This window comes from Staurois parvus, unplaced genomic scaffold (assembly GCF_062004578.1).
Source record: "Staurois parvus isolate SC_StPar_1 unplaced genomic scaffold, SC_StPar_1.0 ptg000191l, whole genome shotgun sequence".
NCBI lineage: Eukaryota > Metazoa > Chordata > Amphibia > Anura > Ranidae > Staurois > Staurois parvus.
Window position 1 is genome coordinate 6,821,189 of NW_028317987.1, and position 23,008 is coordinate 6,844,196.

At 44.2% G+C, this 23,008-nt stretch overlaps 1 protein-coding gene across 1 annotated transcript in view; it reads right to left on the bottom strand.

Moving 5' to 3' along the window:
* The window catches only part of LOC149461937 (uncharacterized), a 359,663-nt gene that overhangs the window by 58,200 nt on the left and 278,455 nt on the right, over positions 1 to 23,008 (bottom strand). Inside the window, exons 5-6 of the mRNA XM_089677759.1 lie at positions 15,536 to 15,750; positions 8,138 to 8,156 (exon numbers count right to left, since the gene is read on the bottom strand). Of these exons, the coding sequence (XP_089533885.1) occupies positions 8,138 to 8,156; positions 15,536 to 15,750 (234 nt within the window). The remainder of the gene's footprint in view (positions 1 to 8,137; positions 8,157 to 15,535; positions 15,751 to 23,008) is intronic.

Below are 23,008 nucleotides of genomic sequence, written 5' to 3' on the forward strand. Positions count from 1 at the left end.
ATAAGGAGGGAAATGATCTCCATGTATAATACATAAGGGGGGGGCATATGATCTCCATGTATAATACATAAGGGGGGTATGATCACCATGTGTAATACATAAGGGGGGATATGATCTCCATGTATAATACATAAGGGGGATATGATCTCCATGTATAATACATAAGGGGGGATATGATCTCCATGTATAATACATAAGGGGGGATATGATCTCCATGTATAATACATAAGGGAGGATATGATCTCCATGTATAATACATAAGGGGGGGATATGATCTCCATGTATAATACATAAGGAGGGATATGATCTCCATGTATAATACATAAGGAGGGATATGATCTCCATGTATAATACATAAGGGGGCATATGATCTCCATGTATAATACATAAGGGGGGTATGATCACCATGTATAATACATAAGGGGGGATATGATCTCCATGTATAATACATAAGGGAGGATATGATCTCCATGTATAATACATAAGGGGGGGGATATGATCTCCATGTATAATACATAAGGAGGGATATGATCTCCATGTATAATACATAAGGGGGCATATGATCTCCATGTATAATACATAAGGGGGGTATGATCACCATGTATAATACATAAGGGGGGATATGATCTCCATGTATAATACATAAGGGAGGATATGATCTCCATGTATAATACATAAGGGGGGGGATATGATCTCCATGTATAATACATAAGGGGGGATATGATCTCCATGTATAATACATAAGGGGAGATATGATCTCCATGTGTAATACATAAGGGGGGATATGATCTCCATGTATAATACATAAGGGGGGATATGATCTCCATGTATAATACATAAGGGGGGATATGATCTCCATGTATAATACATAAGGAGGGATATGATCTCCATGTATAATACATAAGGGGGGATATGATCTCCATGTGTAATACATAAGGGGGGATATGATCTCCATGTGTAATACATAAGGGGGGATATGATCTCCATGTGTAATACATAAGGGGGGATATGATCTCCATGTATAATACATAAGGGGGGGATATGATCTCCATGTATAATACATAAGGAGGGATATGATCTCCATGTATAATACATAAGGGGGGATATGATCTCCATGTATAATACATAAGGGGGATACGATCTCCATGTATAATACATAAGGGGGGATTGCTGTAGGAAAGTCCTGGATTCTTTCTAGGATACACAGAATATAACTGGATATAACATTTAGAGGGAAAGTTGATCCAGGGAATATCTGATTGCCTCTCGGGGGGGGTCAGGAAGGAATTTTTGCCTTCTAGTGGATCAGCTGTGGATGTCGGATTATAACTTTTATTTTAAATGGTACAATTAGATGTAATGTCTTTTTTCAGCCAGACTAACTATGTAACTATGTAGGTCCCACACCGCTGCCTCCCATCTCCTGAGACTGCACTCAGTGACTTGGGTCTGAGACACTACAGACATATCCCTCCACCCGGCACAGCCAGCAGATAACAGAGAAGATCCCCTGGAGGAGTCAGGCACAAGGCAGGAGACCCCAGTCACATGTCCTGGGTGCCTACATTATGCAATGCTTAGAGGAAAAATCAACATTTTGCTGCCAGCTGAACCCCAGAACCTCCATAAATCCAGTCTAGAGACATAAATTGTGTCTGCAGCACAGAGAAGGAAGATTATCCGAGAGAAATCCAGGAATACAGGACGGGGAACACAGCTCAGGAAAGTGACCAGGGGATTACAGGCTGATATCACCCAGTCCCCGCCCTACTCTGGACCAATCAGTGAGCAGTATGGGTGGAGGAATGGATTTAGTGTTCATGACCCACCTGTGCTGATCTCTGTAGGAGTGTCCTCCTCTATAAATGTCCCCGTTATTCCATCCTCCTCCATAGACTGCTGATCATCCCTCACATACGCCTCTTCTTCTTCTGCTTTCACCTCAAATTCTATATCGATTGGATCTCCACTCTAAATCAAGAAAATGAGAGAAAATATCATCTGTAAAATGTAAGGTCACATAAACATCCACACATTGTCTCTATGAATCCATGTTCTAGATACTCCATCCCACCAACCTTGCAATGGGGAGGGATGGTGTGACCTTCCTGTGTGGAATCCTGGGAATACAGAGGACGGCAACATATCTCTGGTGGGTTCCTGTAGCTGGATGACTCCACCATGGTGTCCTGGTATAGATCTTTGTGTTCTTCTGGAATCTCTGACTCCTCCATCACCCCATCCTCATTCTCCTCCTCTTTTATCTCTTCTTTAACCTCAACTTTAGGATCTCTCAGGTTTCCACTCTGAATATATAATAAAAATGCCATCAATGGTAACAATGCAGATAATGTACAGATCCTAATGATACTATCAGTGATTGTTCCTCATCTACCTGATGATGGTGAGGGATGGTGTGACCTTCCTGTGTGGAATCCCGGGAATACAGAGGACGGGGACATCTCTCTGGTGGGTTCCCATGACTGGATCCATCTGTAGGAAACACACACACTGACTGAATCCATTGTTTCTATGTGTTTATCAGATGATGGGGGATCTAGGTGGATCCTCCGTACTGCTCTCTCCTTTACAATAAAGTCTCCTCTTACCCGGTGATGTGAGGGGCGGCTGATTGTCCATCATGACGTCCTTGTAGAGATCCTTGTGTCCTTCTAAATACTCCCACTCCTCCATGGAGAAATAGACAGTGACACCCTGACACCTTATAGGAACCTGACACACACAATGATACAGTCACCATCCAGACACATCCCTTGTCTGTTACTGGAGAATGTCCCAGAATTCCCGGCACCGCTCACCTCTCCTGTCAGCAGATGGACCATCATGGTGGTCAGTTCCAGAATCTTCTGCTCTTTCTCCCTCTCAGGTATCAGAGAATGAGATGGAGGCACCATGGTGAGGCTCTGGGTTCTGCTCCATCCTCCTGAGATTGGCTCCCCACTAGACTTCTTCTTTACAACATAATCCTACAGATCAGGAGACAAATAAAACAATATCAACCACCTGACATCATCTAAATGTGTGCAAAAATAAAATGGTCTATTGACCAGAATAGACAAGAGTGATGTCATGTGACCTCCCAGAATCCTCCTCACCTCTCTGGTCAGGTCTGTGTATTATTAATAGAGATGAGAGTGATGTCATGTGACCTCCCAGAATCCTCCTGACCTCTCCGGTCAGGTCTGTATTTTATTTATAGAGATAAGAGTGATGTCATGTGACCTCCCAGAATCCTCCTCACCTCTCCGGTCAGCAGGTAGATGATCTCCAGGGTGAGGTTTAGTATCTTCTCAGTCATGTGACTCCGGTCCTCCTCCATCCTCATTGGTGCCATCATGTGATCTATACAGGTCTCCTTGTAGACGGATAACTTTGGGAAATGAAAGTAAGAATGATTTGGATGGTATTGGTCACACAATAATAGGATGTGGATGTGAGGGGGGAATAGGAGGGTTGCTGGACATTGAAGGACTACTCCCCCCATGGGAAGACATTTTGTTTGGACTGTTTAGTGTTTACTACAATTTTGGGGTCCGGGGCCCTTTTCTCTGTTGGGTTTGTTTGGTCTCTGAACTGGTTTTGATGAGTATTAGATCTGCAGACAAGGAATGATAAATCTGATCCTTCCTATGACTAGTTTGCTCTGAGGCAGTGCTGTGAGGTCAATGTCGGCTCATCATGCAGGGATGGTCACTTTACATCACCCGACGCCCGGGACATGTAGTTCTGGGGGCCGGGCAAGTATTGTGTTTAATCTTTATCCCTGCTCAGGGCAAGCCGCAGGGCTCTCCTTTCAGGTGCCAGCCTCTGCCACCCCGTGTGTGTGAACCTCTCCTGTACCTACTATGCTTCCCCGGCTCTGCTTGCCCATCTGTGGGCCCGGGTCAGCGGGTGTCGGAGGGTAGAGGGGGCGGAGGAGAGCGGACATGTTCACTCCCTTCTTGTCCTGACCCAGAAGTGACGTTATCACAGATTTCCCGACCATCGAGGCCGGCAAAGAATGTAATGCGGTTCGATGTGCACTACATTACATCCAATGGAGTACAGGGGAGACATTGGGGGTCTTTTAGACCCTGGATGTCTCAATAAAGAGAACCTGTCATCAAAAGTCATCTCATAGAGGACTTTGTCCCCTTAAGTAAAAATGTTTTTTTTAAATGCAAAGAATTAAAGTTATAACCAAGTACATAACTCCTCCCTTTAAAAAATTTTAAGCCCCCCACCCCCACATATATACACGCCCAAACATAAGAGCACACGCTGGAGCACCTACACGTGATAACATTGATTGTGATACACGTTACATATCGCCGGTCACACCAGAATGAGAGGATAATTCTAGGAGCAGACCTCCTCCGTACTCTATACTGATGACCTAGAAGGGGCTATAAATGTGTCCCCTATAGATAATACCGGGGACTAAAGGTTGTCACCATTTCAGCACACACAACTTAAGGTTTGACATGTTGGATATCTATTTACTCGCTGCAACCTCGGCTTTATATTTTTACACATAAATGGGTCATTTATTGCTTTTTGTGCCCTGAAATCAGCTTAAGTATATTTTTTAGTGAAATTTGGCATTTCCTAGACTTTGTGATAATATTTTTGACATAAAAATTAGAACTGCCGCTATTTTATTCTCTAAAGTCTCTACTTTTAGAAAACCTAAATTTTGGGGGTTTTGTGTCATCTTCAGGCTAAATAGATTCTTTAAAAATGCAAAAAACGGCTCTGGGAGTGTAAGGGATAAAAGATAAGCCGGACACTCCCCTTTCCTGAGGAGCAGCCAATCAGTTCTCATTACACTGCAAGGTCTCTCCCGTCCCTGCTAGTCCCCGGGTGCGGTGCTGGAGACAGGCGGGGGAGGGGAGGAGGAGATAAACAGAACAATGTTACACATATTAAATGTTTTAGTCGCTATAAAGCCCCTTTCATTCTTTAACCCCCCCGGACATTTCTAAAACAGACTCAGATTTATATACATTTTCTGTTAAAAAGGAATGTTTCCTTCCTCCTGAGCAGCAATGTAAGGGGCTCTATGCTCCATACTCCTGACCCCGGCACTCCATCATTGTGTTGGCTGCATAGTGTAATGATTGCCCATTGGCTGCCTGTGTAGTGTCATCATTGCCCTTTGTAGGCCATGTATGGTCAGGATGGTCCTTGTCTTGTCTATTTATTGTCAGTGCTGTTTGTTTAGAGGACCATATTACTAGAATTTATCTCCACAATGAGGAGAATGTTCCGGCCCCGGAAGTGGGGGAATGTTCTGCCCCTGAAGGGGTTCATCTGGGTTCCCACACTATATATGTGTGTATCATCATCTGCTGGAGATAAAAGACGTCACAGTGACTATGGAGGAAGAGGACGGACATGACTATGGAGGAAGAGGACAGACATGACTATGGAGGAAGAGAACGGACGTGACTATGGAGGAAGAGGACGGACGTGACTATGGAGGAAGAGGACGGACGTGACTATGGAGGAAGAGGACGGACGTGACTATGGAGGAAGAGGATGGATGTGACTATGAAGGAAGAGGACGGACATGGCTATGAAGGAAGAGGACGGACATGGCTATGGAGGAAGAGGACGGACATGACTATGGAGGAAGAGGTCGGACGTGACTATGGAGGAAGAGGACAGACATGATGGGGGGGTTACTGGGTGTAAATAGGAAATAACATCTTATTACCTCCTCTGCTGCCAAGTCCAGCAATGTCTCTGATCTGCTTCCTCCCCACTCACCTCTCCGAATGTCCTGTCTGTACCTGACATCACTTCCTGTCTGTACCTGACATCACTTCCTGTCTGTATTCCATAGAGAAGTCCTGTCTGGGGAGAAATGAGATCACCATCTTGTGGAGTTCAGAGGAACTGCAGCCCCGAGAAACATCCCCTAATAACCATTCCTGCATTGTATCTACCTTACAGGGATACCAGGGAAGATCAAAAAGAACTAAAAAACAGTAAGAAACAATAAACCTAACTCTTATGCAACCAACTGTTTATATAATATATTTTACTACAGATAGAAAAGTCTTAAAGACACAGAACACAAGATAAAAACAAAATACATAATAAAACAGAGACCTCCAAAACAGATGTTTTTGGGTAAAAAAATGCAAAAATAAATCCTAAAGTATAAAGATATCTATCAATCCACTCATAATGAAGATGTTAGACATAAATGACAAGGATGTAATGGTCACAGAGGAATGGTGGTGGAGATCTCTCAAAGTAAGAACACTTCCTTGAATGGTTCTATAAATAAAGAATGAATCCTGGAGGGAATAAAGCTGTAAAGCAATAAATAATATATAAACTGGGCCATCCACTTCATCCATAAAGACATTGTGATTGAAGATCTTCTAGATCACATAGAAGGAGGACTCATCCATGATTTCATACATTTGTTTGGAAGGATAGAACAATCCTCAGAAGGGAACATGTAGGATGACAGGAAAGGCTCCTGACTGGTGAGATCCTCCAAACATAATGATGACATCCATGAACTGGAGCGAGCTCGTTGGGGTGATAAAGCCAATCTGGAAACACTGTGTAGACGTTCTCCAAGAACTCAGCACACTCCAGGTGTGGAGAAAGTCTCCAGGTGGTATTAGCCTGTCATTTATCATAGGTAGAAATGTCCACACATGGACTTCCACAGGGACCCCCAGACTACATATAGAACTTGGAGGTACCTGTAACATGGAATATAACTTGTACTGTCCCCAGGTCTCCAGGTGGGTTTAGTCTGTCTTTTATCATAGGTAGAAATGTCCACACATGGACTTCCACAGGGACCCCCAGACTACATATAGAACCTGTACAGTGTCCCCTGTAATGAATTGCTTCCCACCAGGCCTATAGCAGAATGACAGCTGAGCGGGATCTCTCCCATCCTGGGTGGACATCATATGAAGTCCTCCAAGTCTAGTGGTTCTGCTGTATCTTGATATGTCACCTGCTGTGTCCACCAGATGACAGATCATTGTACCAGGCCAGCCCAGTACCATGTGATTGCTATGACCAATCACAGTGATCACATGACAGTTGTACACAATGAATGGCTTTCATTCATAACCATCCATTGTGTACTATTGTGATGATCTCTGTGATTTGTCACTGGCTCCCTACCTCTACTGGAAGTTTACTCCAAGCATCTACTACTCTTTCAGTAAAATAATACTTTCTGAGATTAGTTGTGAACTTTCCTCCAGTTAGTTGGAGGTCATGTCCTCGTGTTCTTCATTTTGGTTACATATTGAAAATCCTGCCCTCCTGAACCTTCTTCACTCCTTTGTTGTATTTAAAGGTTTCAGTCATGTCTCCCCTTTCCCTTCTCTCCTCCAGACTGGACATGTTACGTTCCTGAAGTCTCTCCTGATATCACTATTTGTATTCCCCGTCTCTGGACCCGTTCTGTCTTATCACCTTTATGTAAGTGAGGTCTCCAGGACTGGACACAGTATTCTAAATGAGGTTGCTGGTGACCCCTCTAGTGATAGATCTATATAGAGGAATCGGGACCTCCTTCCTCCTGCCGGTGACCCCTCTAGTGATAGATCTATATAGAGGAATCAGGACCTCCTTCCTCCTGCCGGTGACCCCTCTAGCGATATAAAGATCTATATAGTGGAATCAGGACCTCCTTCCTCCTGCCGGGGATTCCTCCAGTGATATAAAGATCTATATAGAGGAGTCAGGACCTCCTTCCTCCAACCGGTTACCCCTCTAATGATATAAAGACCTATATAGAGGAGTCAGGACCTCCTTCCTCCTGCCGGTGACCCCTCTAGCGATATAAAGACCTATATAGGGGAATCGGGACCTCCTTCCTCCTGCCGGTGACCCCTCTAGTGATATAAAGATCTAAATAAGTACCCCAAATCCTTTTCTTCTGAAGTGCTGTCAAGCAACATAACCCCCATGTTGTACTCTCTCAAGGGATTCTTTTTCCCTAGGTGCATTATGTTACATTTAGAAACATTGAACTGCAATTTACACTTCTCTGACCAATCATCCAGCAATGCCAAATCCTGTCCATGTTACAGACACCTCCAGGGATATCCTCCTTATTACACACCTTGTGTGTCATCAGCAAAGAGACATCCCCTTACCCAACAACCCTTTACATCCCCTTACCCAACAACCACTTACATATAGATTACATAGAACAGCTCCCAGTACAGTGCCTTGGGGTACACCACTAGTGACTGGTCTCTGTTCTGAGTGAACCCCATTTACAACCACACTCTGGTATCTCTCCTTTAGCCAGCTGCTTATCCACTGAACCCCCCAAGGGCTAAGTCCTAGCTTGTCCAACTTCTGTATTAGATCATTATGTGGAACTGTATCACATGCCTTGCTGGAATCAAGATATTCTATGTCCACAGCACCACCCTGGTCCAAAACATTGGTGATATAGTCAAAAAGTCCAATCAGATGAGTCTGCCATGGTCTGCCCTCAGTAAAGCCGTGCTGCTTTGGATCCAGCAAGTTGTGTGTTTTTAGATGATCAATGATCCTTCCTTTCAGGAGTGATTCCATTAACTTGACTACCACCGATGTTAGACTCACTGGCCTGTAATTGCCGGCTTCTACCTTGCTGCCCTTCTTGGATGGAACACACCGTGCACTCCATTACATGAACAATATTGGGAGTGCCGCAATCATCATCTGATCAGGATACACAGGGGTATGAGCCAATCATAGATCAGCAGGTGCCTACAGGTTACCACCCCACAGGGATATCAGCCAATCGTAGATCAGCAGGTGCCTACAGGTTACCAGTCCAAAGGGTTATAAGCTAATTGTAGATCAGCAGGTGCCTACAGGTTACCACCACACAGGGTTATGAGCCAATCGTAGATCAGCAGGTGCCTACAGGTTACCACCCCACAGGGTTATGAGCCAATCGTAGATCACCAGGTGCCTACAGGTTACCACCCCACAGGGTTATGAGCCAATCGTAGATTACCAGGTTGGCGGAACTGTTCTGGGCTCACAGAATGAAACAGGAAGGCCTGAACTTATCATCTCTACATGGACATGCTGGAAGCCATTTTGTTCTGTATATTCTATTTCATGGTTTCTGAACACAGATTCTAAGAGCATTCCATGGTGGTTACAGCTTATGTTCCCAGGTTATAAATCTGGGGGGAGGTATGGTGGGATCAGACGGCTACAAGATGAAGACTAGACATGACACCAAGTGGTAAGATAAATGGATGAGTCCATGTCTAGATGGAACAAAGGACACAAGAACTGGTCACAATGATTATTTCCCATGATCCTCTGGAAAGAGTGCATATTATACCTTACATTGTATATGGTGTTATTATTATGTGACAGGAATATCTGATCCAAAAATGTCACTTGTATTATTATTAGTATTACATGAAGTGAATGCTTGCTTACTTATGTCATCCAGGTTTATATTACTAGATTCCATTTCCACATACATATATTTATATGAAATGGTTTAACAATGAATACATATTGATATATTGGGGATATTCTGTTTCTAACATTATAAAGTATCAGTTTGAGTTCATTGTATGACAACGTTGTTATGTTACAGAAGACGTGAGATAAGAAGTCTCAGTATAATGACCTCATCTTTTTGTAGGATGTATAGGTAGATTTTTCTTCTCCAGAATCACTTAATACATTATTTGCAGTGACTTTGGTACAAGTTTGTCTGAAACCAACCCGTCAGGAAAGCCGTTATCTGGTAATGTAGTGATGTCCTTACTAGCCAAGGTTAAAGGTCAACCCTTGTCATGTTGCAGAAGACATGTCAGAGAAACCCAAATCCTTCCCAATCCTATACTGCCCCCTATATGCCGATGATGTCAAACAGTAATATCGGAAGTGCATGGGCCGCCATCTTGGTATAGGACCATCACATATCCCAATAGAGATTTCACCCTGCAATGTCCCAGGTGGACACTTTGAAATGTGAGTTCATTATTATATTATTTTTATAAAGGTATATTTTTTGGCAATATTACACTATTTGGAGTGTTCTTTTCTATGATATGGAGCGGAGTTGGAGAGTTTTAAAGAGCTGATGGTGGTGAGCAGTTTGTACCAGTATACCTGCCCGGGTTTAAGGGGGAAAAAGCGCAGTATGACCTGGGATGCAGGACAAACCTGAAGGTGAGGGCAATAGTGTGTCTGGGGTGTATGCACACTGAAGGGTGACACAAGAGCCCTTCATCTGGATGTGAATGAGCAGGAATGTGATCTCTGGTTATCACTTGAAGCACCACGCAGGTAAAGGCACAGATCAATGTCATTTTGGAGGAGTATTGGACGGTGGATTGTGAGCACTGTATATAAAGGACTTCCCACGTTGATGCACATGAAGGAATATTATGTGGAGGTGATTGGTCACTTGATAAATATGGTTTAGAAGATATATGATTATATACTAGTACATGGGATATAGGATATAGGTGTCAGGTAACCACGCACATCTATGCACATACGTTTATCACTTCTGACACAAGGTTTTGCACATATTGCATTGATTATACTCATTTGTATGTTCTATCTATTTATTTATATTATGGTATGAATACAGTTTGCTGATCATGCACATGTTTGCACATGCGCTCAACGCCTCACATTAGGTATTAGTACCACTGCATCTGATTGCTTTTATTTGTGCTCTGCATTTATATTCACTTACATTGAAGACCCTGTTAACACCCCTATATTGGAGGAAGATTATGCCCAAGAAGAAGACCTCTGATTATTAGTGACATCCAAATCTCAGTTCAGTATTAGAGATGGATTACTGATAAGAACATCCAAAAATGGTGTCCAACAATGGGGAGTCCCCACTATATGTAGAGGACTCATGTTACAACATGCTCATGAAGCACCTACAGCAGGTCACCGAGGTGAGAAGATTCCCTACGAATTACTCCGGGATTATGCTTACTGGCCTCATATGTTGAAGAATGTTCAAACCTACTGTCAGGGTTGTCTAGTTTGTGCTCAGTTTCAGCCATCATGCCCAACTTCAGAAGAAGGGTTTCTCATTGCCATGGTCCGATTTGCAGATTGATTTTATTGGTCCTGTCACAAAATCATCTACAGGAAACAAATACATGTTGACAGTCACTTGTTTATTTACTAAGTAGGTAGAATGTTTACCGGCTCCCAATAATACCACTGAAACATGTGCCACGTCACTCATTAATTATGTATTTTCCAGACTTGGTCTTCCTCAAAGGATTGATTCGGATCATGGCAGCCATTTTACAAGTGAGGTAATGTCTAAGATGTGGAAAATGTCAGGTGTCAAATGTAAGTTACACATTGCCTATCGTCCAGCATCCAGCGGAGAAGTAGAGTGCTATGACCAGTCAATCATCAACATCCTGAAGAAATTCATGAAAGAATCAGGTAAAGACTAGGATATGACGTTACCTTTAGTGCTCATGGCTATTAGAGCAACTCCAAGTACCACAACCAAGATGTCACCATTTGAGTAGATGATAGGTAGGAAAATGTACTTCCACAACTTCTGTTGTATCACACATCTGACCATACCCTGATCAATGCAGCCACGACACATCAATATGTTGAAAACCTTCGACAGAACCTACAACATGCTTTTGCCTTTGCACAGAAGAATCTAGAGAAAGCCGTGGTAAGCAACAAAACGTATTACCATCTCAAAACTACCAAGAAGGAGCATAAATTAAAAAGTGTATTTATACAACTGTGCTCCAGATAGAGTCAAGGAAAAGAAATGTCTTCCTTCATGGAAAGGTCCGTATACTAATACTGACAACATTTCACCTGTGGTATATAAAATAAGAATTGTCATAAATGGAGATTGTGTGGACAAATGGGTTCATATTAATCAATTCCGTGCTTGTCATCCTAGGTCTCAACTGAGAATGATGCAAAGTGATGCAGAAGATGATTTTGTATTTGTACCATAAGAGAATGTTACTATAATGATTGAACATTCTGATGTTTTTATCTCAACATCTAGATATCTTCATCTTCATATCTGAAGTCCTATGGAGTTTTATTGGACATACCAATTACAGCAGAATACCATAATAATGTGGCCAATCAGTTAATATCCAGCATAGCTAGAATACGTAATTAATGAATTAATTAGTTGATAAAAATACATATTAAAACTGTTTTTCTTTAATAAAATTCATATTGAATCCATATTGATCAAGACTGAAGGTCCACACAGACCAGATCATTATTTGGTAAAGATGCGGATGGCTACCAAAGACACAGCGATCATTTGGATGGACTTAATCCTTGGTGACCACCTCAAGTCCGAACCAATCATTGGACCGGGTCCCTCATCAGGAAAGATGTTCCAGGATTCTTACGAACAGAAAGAGAGATATTATCTCAGAAGATCTTTGTGAATTTGGATCCAAAGATATCCATTGAGAGAAACTACAACATATCCCACCTACAACTTGTGGAAATACAAGAATGGTATACTGCCACATAAACCGAGCTCAAGCAAGAGTACGAGTCACGTTGGAACACACCAGGAAAACATTCACTACTCAACCAATGTCTACAAATCAACGACCAAAGCGATTCATCACATTTTTGATTACAAGCTTTGTATTCTTGATGTTGGGTATGATGGTGGAAACAACTACTTTGCAGTTCATTTAATTTTTATTAAGACACCACCATGCCGTTATCAGTTTGGATGAAAAGAGGAAAACATTCCTCAATCCAGGATGAAGAAAGGCCTCACTCTTTGCAGTAAATGACTTATACTCCGACCTTTGTCCCAGATATGTCTTAGGTTGTTCACCTGAATACCATGGAGAAAAAGGGGGGAAATGACGGAACTGTTCTGGGCTCAGAGAATGAAACAGGAAGGCTGAACTTATCATCTCTACATGGACATGCTGGAAGCCATTTTGTTCTGTATATTCTATTTCATGGTTTCTGAACACAGATTCTAAGAGCATTCCAAGGTGGTTACAGCTTATGTTCCCAGGTTATAAATCTGGGGGGGGGTATGGTGGTATCAGACGGCTACAAGATGAAGACTAGACATGACACCAAGTGGTAAGATAAATGGATGAGTCCATGTCTAGATTGAACAAAGGACACAAGAACTGGTCACAATGATTATTTCCCATGATCCTCTGGAAAGAGTGCATATTATACCTTACATTGTATATGGTGTTATTATTATGTGACAGGAATATCTGATCCAAAAATGTCACTTGTATTATTATTAGTATTACATGAAGTGAATGCTTGCTTACTTATGTCCTCCAGGTTTATATTACTAGATTCCATTTCCACATACATATATTTATATGAAATGGTTTAACAATGAATACATATTGATATATTGGGGATATTCTGTTTCTAACATTATAAAGTATCAGTTTGAGTTCATTGTATGACAACGTTGTTATGTTACAGAAGACGTGAGATAAGAAGTCTCAGTATAATGACCTCATCTTTTTGTAGGATATTTAGGTAGATTTGTTTTCTTCTCCAGAATCACTTAATTAATACATTACTTGATATATATTACTAGATTTTTTTTCTCCAGAATCACTTAAAGTGGTTGTAAACCCAAATCTAAAAAATTTACTTTTTGCCATAAATGAATACATTTTAATGTAAACATACATACAGCTGTGATTGTACCTCAGAAAAATGCTCCTTTAGCTTGTCTCAGCCCTCCAAAATCTGCTGGTCTGTGGGCGTGGCTTAGGACCAGAGAATAGTAGGCGGAGATGTGATGTCACACAATCCCCCAGTTATACCCCCCTCCATCCTCGGCTCAAGAACAATCACTGGTGCTGATGAGTGCTGAGTTGTGGATCTTGTGAAGGCAGAGACCAGCATGGAGAGGACACCCCCTCCCCCACCCCTTGGGGATGTGACGTCATTTTATCTGCAGTATAAATTATTATCATTTCCCTCCTCTGGGGAAGATTTATTTTACATATCCCTGAAGCTGATTCTGGCTTCTAGTCAATGGTTTATCCGGATGTATACAGTATATATATGACAAGGTAGACTACTTCATGTAACATTACATCTTCATCTCAGATTGTAAGCGGATTGGATTGGCCTGTGTATGGGATTCCAGATCAAGTCATGGCAAGGTACACGTTGAGCGTTGAATATCTGGGTGTAGAGAGATCACGGGGGGGATTTGTATATCTGTTGTCACATGTTGCTGAGTTACTGATTTCTTACACGACATTTCCAGACAGTTGGATGTAATTCATTAATATTTGGAAGTAATTGCTGGCTTGTATTTCTCCCCATTATTGTGGATTAGATCATTGTACTGTTATCTTGTATTGTTTATTATTTATCATCACCTATTATATTTCATCCCCATTTTGTACTGATTTATATTATTAATAAATATATATTTTTGCACATTATTGCTTTTTATCTTGTCTTCCAATTATCACAAATCCAGAACTGGGATGTCGGTTACTTTGTGAGAATTAGTAGGGAATCTCCTTCATTCCAGATCCCGCCTGTTTCCATGAATTGTATACGGATTATTTCCTCACAGATAAAGTTCTGACAATTTGTACCGTTCTGGTGTTTTTGATCCTCAGAAATGAGATCTGCCGTCATCAGACATGATGGATTTTCAGACATCTATCCCATAGTTTGTAGACTCTATAACTCTCCTACACACTGAATCATAGACACTGATTGGGGTTATTGTACCCAAGAAATGGCGCAGAATACACCTTTGTCTACATTTAGAAGGAAAGACGATTTATTTGTAAAAACAAGAAACAAGCAAAAATGGTAAAAAGTGGTGTTTAATACCACCAAAATAAATATCTATTTGTGTGAAAAAATTACAAAAATATAATTTGGGTACAATGTTGCATGACTGTGTAATTGTCCTTCAAAGTGTGAGAGCGCTGATAGTTACCAGTCGGCCTGGGCAGGAAGGGGGTGGAAGTGTCCGGTATACAGGAGGTAGAAATATTTATTTTTAAACAGACCTCTAAGTGTTTGTGAAATCTCCCACCACAAAATATACTCAGCCAATCACAGGGCAGGACTCCATTTTTATTCTTCTGCTATCAATGGTCAACCCGGTCCCACACTTCATCCATGTCTTTGGGGGCCTCTGATCTCCTTTTGAACTGTTTCTTCCATGATGAAGATCAGCCATGGAGTATATCTGAGGTGTATATCAGGGTGTGCTTCTTCCCCACATGAGAGCTGGGATGTCCAGCAACATTCATCTAGAAGACATTTCCCGCACTCAAGGCACTAATACACCTCCAGGGTTGTGTGGGACCCCTGACGTACAGGAAGACAGGACTTCAGTGAGGAACATTTCCCTCACTTAGGACAGGAAAGTGGATCTTCTCTGTGTGAGATCTCTGATGTCTGTAAAGATCCGACTTCCGTGAAAAACATTTCCCACACTTAGGACAGGAATATGGCTTCTCCCCCGTGTGAGATCTCTGATGTGTGTAAAGACTGGACTTATCTGAAAAACATTTCCCGCACTCAGAACAGGAATACGGCTTCTCCCCCGTGTGACATCTCTGATGTGTGTAAAGATTGGACTTCCGTGAAAAACATTTCCCACACTCAGGACACAAATACGGCTTCTCCCCCGTGTGACATCTCTGATGTGTGTAAAGATTTGACTTCTGTGAAAAACATTTCCCGCACTCAGGACAGGAATACGGCCTCTCCCCCATGTGATATCTCTGATGTCTGTAAATATTGGACTTATCTGAAAAACATTTCCCACATTTAGGACAGGAATGTGGCTTCTCCCCTGTGTGAGTTCTTTTATGCACATTAAGATGAGATTTATAGCAGAAACCCTTCCCACACTCAGTACAGGAGAGCCTCTTCCCTGTTGGAACGCCGGCCCGGTCCCGCACAGTCTGAGGTTCCTCAGGATACGAGGAATCCGATGGTCCATCTACACTGGGTGGTGCCGGATGGACATTGGAGGGAGCTGGGTTTTCTCCTGGACTATACTGTGTGATGTCCTCATCTTCTACTTTCCAGTCTGGAGACAAAGTGAGACAATCCTCAGAGGTTTTCCTCATCTCCCGGCCATGGACTAAAATACAAAGACAAAGAGGATTACTAGACAGGAGCTGATTGGTTCCCCCAAACCAGGACTCCGCCCACATTAGGCAGCTTGGTCTCTGAGGAGCTTACAATTCCACCCTCAAGGGAACTAGGAAATGGCTCCTCTGATCTCCTACCAGGTCATTTCTTTATTCATGGACCTTAGTCAGAGAGTGAGGAAACAACCAGAACTGTCTTTTATAGGAGGGACAGTGATGAGGGGATTACAGGAGGGTTTACAGTTGTGACCAAAATTATTCAACCCCCAATGCTGTAAAGGGGTTTAGGGACTATAGTGTACATTTGGAATTGTATTCAGAATCAAATCCTACAAGGACGTTGTAACTACCCAAATGCAACTAAAATGACATCAATTGTTTATGTAATACAGTAGTAAATGGTTCTTATGTGGTTTCTTCATTGCCACAATTATTCAACCCCTTAAAGACTACCACTCTGAAGAACAGAGGTTCATACAGGTGCTTTCCATCAGGTATTGAAAACACCTGTGGATGTCACCGAGCAGCAATCAAGCATAATAAGCACCAATTAGGCAGCTTTAAAATGACTGTGATACTCAGCTCCTTCTAGACATTTACTGGTGTGGTTACAAACATGGTGAAGGCAAGAGAATGGTCCAGGAAGACAAGAGAAGAGGTGATTTCTCTTCACAGGAAGGGCAATGGCTATAAGAAGATTGCAAAGATGTTAAACATACCAAGAGACACCTTAGGAAGCATCATTCGCAAATTCAAGGCAAAGGGCACTGTTGAAACGCTACCTGGTCGTGGCAGAAAGAAGATGCTGACTTCGACTGCTGTGCGCTACCTGAAGCGTAGAGTGGAGAGAAGTCCCCGTGTGACTGCTGAGGAACTGAGAAAAGATTTGTCAGATGTGGGTACAGAAGTTTCAGCCCAGACAATAAGACGCACACTGCGTAATGAAGGCCTCCGTGCCAGAACTCCCAGGCGTACCCCCTTGCTGTCTCCAAAGAATAAGAAGAGTCGACTGCAGTATGCCAAAAGCCATGTGGACAAACCACAAAAGTTGTGGGATAGTGTTCTGTGGACTGATGAAACAAAATTAGAACTGTTTGGGCCCATGGATCAACGCTATGTTTGGAGGAGGAAGAACAAGGCCTATGATGAAAAGAACACCTTGCCTACTGTGAAGCATGGTGGAGGGTCAATCATGCTTTGGGGCTGTTTTGCTTCTGCAGGTACAGGGAAGCTTCAGCGTGTGCAAGGTACCATGAATTCTCTTCAGTACCAGGAGATATTGGATGGAAACGTGATGCAGTCCGTCACACACCTGAGGCTTGGGAGACGTTGGACCTTTCAACAGGACAATGATCCCAAGCATACCTCCAAGTCCACTAGAGCATGGTTGCAGAGGAAAGGCTGGAACATTTTGGAGTGGCCATCGCAGTCACCAGACTTAAATCCGATTGAGAACCTCTGGTGGGACTTAAAGAAAGCAGTTGCAGTGCGCAAGCCTAAGAATGTGACTGAACTGGAGGCCTTTGCCCATGAAGAATGGGCGAAGATACCCGTAGATCGCTGCAAGACACTTGTGTCAAGCTATGCTTCACGTTTAAAAGCTGTTATAACTGTAAAAGGATGCTGTACTAAGTACTAAGATTGAATGTCACTTGGGGGTTGAATAAAACTGATAATGCTGTGAGCACAGAAAAGACATTTGTGGTTATTTCATTATAACTGTTATGTTATATTTGTCTGACCTACAAGTGCCTCTTTAATGTAAATGTAAGCAAGATGACTGAATGATCAAAAGCAATGTCAAACTGGCCAAAACACTCAATTTCAGTGGGGGTTGAATAATTTTGGTCACAACTGTACAACCACTTTCAATGTCTACACGAGACAAGTTGCAGAGGTCCCACACCGCTGCCTCCCATCTCCTGAGACTGCACTCAGTGACTTGGGTCTGAGACTATACAGACATATCCCTCCACCCGGCACAGCCAGCAGACCACAGAGCAAGGAACCCTGGGAGAAATGTTCTGTCAGAGATCTTATTAGACTTGGACTTGTGCAAAAGATCAAAAGCACATGCCCTAGGGCAGGGGTAGGCAACCTATGGCTCTCTGGCTGTTGTGGAACTACATTTCCCATGAGGCACTGCAAAGATTACAAAATTGACAGTTACTGCTATGACTTGCAGAGGCATAATGGAACTTGTAGTCCTGCGGCTCTCAGGTTGCCTACCCCTGCCCTAGGGGCCTAGGTCTAGGATTGTGTAGGGTGAAAATCAACATTTTGCTGCCAGCTGAACCCCAGAACCTCCATAAATCCAGTCTAGATACATAAATTGTGTCTGCAGCACAGAGAAGGAAGATTATCCGAGAGAAATCCAGGAATACAGGACGGGGAACACAGCTCAGGAAAGTGACCAGGGGATTACAGGCTGATATCACCCAGTCCCCGCCCTACTCTGGACCAATCAGTGAGCAGTATGGGTGGAGGAATGGATTTAGTGTTCATGACCCACCTGTGCTGATCTCTGTAGGAGTGTCCTCCTCTATAAATGTCCCCGTTATTCCATCCTCCTCCATAGACTGCTGATCATCCCTCACATACGCCTCTTCTTCTGCTTTCACCTCAAATTCTATATCGATTGGATCTCCACTCTAAATCAAGAAAAAAAATCATCTGTTAAATATAAATTCACATGAAAAATGCACAAATTGTTTCCACGAGACCAAGCTCTAGATGCTCCATTCAACAAACCTTGTAATGGTGACCTTCCTGTGTGGAATCCCGGGAATACAGAGGACGAGGACATCTCTCTGGTGGGTTCCTGGTATTAGGTGGCTCCATCATATCCTTGTGTCCTTCTGAAAACTCCTCCATCACTCCATACTCCTCATCCTCCTCTTTATACTCTTCTTTAACATCAATATTATCATCCCCGAGGATTCCACTCTGAAAGATATAATAAAACATTCATTGTAACAAACATGCTGTGTATAAATCACAACTACCAATAATTGTCATCATCTACCTGATGATGGTGAGGGATGGTGTGACCTTCCTGTGTGGAATCCCGGGAATACAGAGGATGGGGACATCTCTCTGGTGGGTTCCCATGACTGGATCCATCTGTAGGAAACACACACACTGACTGAATCCATTGTTTCTATGTGTTTATCAGATGATGGGGGATCTAGGTGGATCCTCCGTACTGCTCTCTCCTTTACAATAAAGTCTCCTCTTACCCGGTGATGTGAGGGGCGGCTGATTGTCCATCATGACGTCCTTGTAGAGATCCTTGTGTCCTTCTAAATACTCCCACTCCTCCATGGAGAAATAGACAGTGACACCCTGACACCTTATAGGAACCTGACACACACAATGATACAGTCACCATCCAGACACATCCCTTGTCTGTTACTGGAGAATGTCCCAGAATTCCCGGCACCGCTCACCTCTCCTGTCAGCAGCTCCATCATCTTCTTGGTGACTTCTAGAATCTTCTGCATGTTGTGTCTCTCAGGGTTAAGGGAGTCACATGGAGGCACTGTGATGGTCATATGATCACCTGACTTCAGAAAAGGAAATCTCTGTATTGAGAAACCAATAAGAATATCATGTTAGACTCCCAGAATCCTCCTCACCTCTCCGGTCAGGTCTGTGTGTTATTAATAGAGATAGGAGTGATGTCATGTGACTTCCCAGAATCCTCCTCACCTCTCCGGTCAGGTCTGTGTTTTATTAATAGAGATAAGAGTGATGTCATGTGACCTCCCAGAATCCTCCTCACCTCTCCGGTCAGGTCTGTGTTTATTAATAGAGATAGGAGTGATGTCATGTGACCTCCCAGAATCCTCCTCACCTCTCCGGTCAGCAGGTAGATGATCTCCAGGGTGAGGTTTAGTATCTTCTCAGTCATGTGACTCCGGTCCTCCTCCATCCTCATTGGTGCCATCATGTGATCTATACAGGTCTCCTTGTAGACGGATAACTTTGGGAAATGAAAGTAAGAATGATTTGGATGGTATTGGTCACACAATAATAGGATGTGGATGTGAGGGGGGAATAGGAGGGTTGCTGGACATTGAAGAACTACTCCCCCCATGGGAAGACATTTTGTTTGGACTGTTTAGTGTTTACTACAATTTTGAGGTCCGGGGCCCCTTTTCTCTGTTGGGTTTGTTTGGTCTCTGAACTGGTTTTGATGAGTTTTAGATCTGCAGACAAGGAATGATAAATCTGATCCTTCCTATGACTAGTTTGCTCTGAGGCAGTGCTGTGAGGTCAATGTCGGCTCATCATGCAGGGATGTTCACTTTACATCGCCCGACGCCCGGGACATGTAGTTCAGGCAAGTATTGCCTTTAATCTTTAACCCTGCTGAGGGCAAGCCACAGGGCTCTCCTTTCAGGTTCCAGCCTCTGCCACCCCGTGTGTGTGAACCTCTCCTGTACCTACTATGCTTCCCCGGCTCTGCTTGCCCATCTGTGGGCCCGGGTCAGCGGGTGTCGGAGGGTAGAGGGGACACGTTCACTCCCTTCTTGTCCTGACCCAGAAGTGATGTTCTGACAGATTTCCCGACCATTGTGTCAGGAATGGACTTGCCAATAATGTTGGGACTCACCTGCCTTGTGGGCTGCCGGACCAGGGCTTGCCAGCGGGTGCTCTCAGCAATCAGAGACTCACCCCTGCAATCAGCCAAACACCTGAAGCTGATTGCAGGGGTTGTATTTAAGGAAAGGCCAGACTCACAGTCAAGGCCGTGGTGTGTGTTTTCTATGGGCCCCTGTATCTTATATCCTGTATTCCTGTTCCTGTCTGACTTGTTGCCGACCCTGCCTGATCCTGACCTCTGCGGACTTCTGCTTGATCCCTGGCTTGTGACCCTGACCATTCTCTGCCTGACCCTCTGTACTGCGCTGCCCGTGAGTTACTGAACCCAGCTTGTGACCCCGACCACTCTCCCGCCTGTTCCTGGTACTCCGTTTGCCCGTTTGCTACTGACCCGGCCTGCCTTACGACTCTTGCATTGTATGTATTGTTATCTGTGGGTGGTTTGGTTTGTTTGCACTGTGTTTATGTTTAGTATTGCACTGCGTTTTGTATTGTTAGTCTTAATAAATTATATTGTTTATACCATATCTGAAGCCTGCGTTTCCCTGCGTCAGTCCACACACCTCTGGTCATACCCTGATTCCTGACATTACACCAAGGCCAATCCTGTCCAGAAGTGGCTGCACAGGGAGGCCATCTTGGCTTATTGTTGCTGGGAAGGATGGATCTTGATGAGGTTGTGTATTTATATCTGCTAGTGTTTGATGACAGAGAATATGCTTATCAGACTCTGAAGGAGTATCCCCGGGATGAACTGCTAGAGTGTATAAGGATCGCTCATGTACTAGTAGATCAGGGCACAGAGTTTTCTGAGGTGCAGCCATTGATCCAGGTTTGTGCTGAGTTGGCTTGGTCCTGTACCCCTGAAAGCAGGGATGACCTTTTCCCCCATTTAGTGTGGATCAAGTGGAATCACTGGTATGGTTGTTGGAGGATGATCCAGATTGCTTCCATGAGCACTATGCAGCTTGTCCATCACATGTGCTTATGGATTGCATAAACGCAGTGCAGTCTTTGATCAGACAGGCTATGTGTAAGCTGAGTTTTGTTCAACCAGTACTGCAGACATGGACAGACTTGTTGCACCCAGCCTCAGTCAGCTTGCAACATCATTCCTCTGCTCAAGGCACTCTTCCTGCATCCCCGACAGCACCCCCAGTGACGGCCCAGTATACTCTGCTAACTACCACATACCAGTCCCCTGCTCCCACTCGCTGCACCTATCCTTTCTTTAACCCTGTAAAGAAGTCCTCTGTAGCAACTGCTCCCTCCTCTGTTCCATCCTCCAGCTCTTCTCTGTCTTCAGCTGCTCCATTCATTTACAGACCTGCGTTTACTTACAGTGCTCCAGTAACTAAAACGAGAAAAAAGCGAAAATTCTTTCCAACCAGTACCATCCTGCCAGTTGACTCAGAGCCTACTGTCGTGCCTGGTGACCCGATGCCCGCTGTCATGCCAGTTGACTCAGAGCCCACTGTCGTGCCTGGTGACTCGGTGCCCACTGCCTTGCCAGATGACGCGGTGCCCGCTGTCAAGCCAGATGACCTGATGCCTGGTGACCCAATGCCCGCTGTCGAGCCAGACGATCCAATGCCTGATGACCCAGTGCCCGCTGTCATGCCTGGTGACCCGATGCCCGCTGTCGTGCCTGATGACCCGATGCCCGCTGTCGAGCCAGACGATTCAATGCCTGATGACCCAGTACTCGCTGTGGAGCCAGATGACCTGATGCCAGATGACCCGGTGCCCACTGTTGAGCCAGATGACCCATGCCTGATGACCCAGTGCCCGCTGTCGTGCCTGGTGACCCGATGCCTGCTGTTGAGCAAGACGATCCAATGTCTGATGAGCCGGTGCCCGTTGTCGTACCTGGTGACCCGATGCCCGCTGTCGAGCCAGATGACCCGGTGCCCGCTGTCGAGCCAGACGATCCGGTACCTGATGACCCGGTGCCCGCTGTCGTGCCAGTTGACTCAGAGCTCGCTGTCGTGCCTGGTGACTCGGGGCCCGCTGTCTTGCCAGATGACTCGGAGCCCGCTGTCTTGCCAGATGACTCGGAGTCCGCTGTCTTGCCAGATGACTCGGGGCCCGCTGTCTTGCCAGATGACTCGGGGCCCGCTGTCTTGCCAGATGACTCGGGGCCCGCTGTCTTGCCAGATGACTCGGGGCCCGCTGTCTTGCCAGATGACTCGGGGCCCGCTGTCTTGCCAGATGACTCGGGGCCCGCGGTCTTGCCAGATGACTCGGGGCCCGCG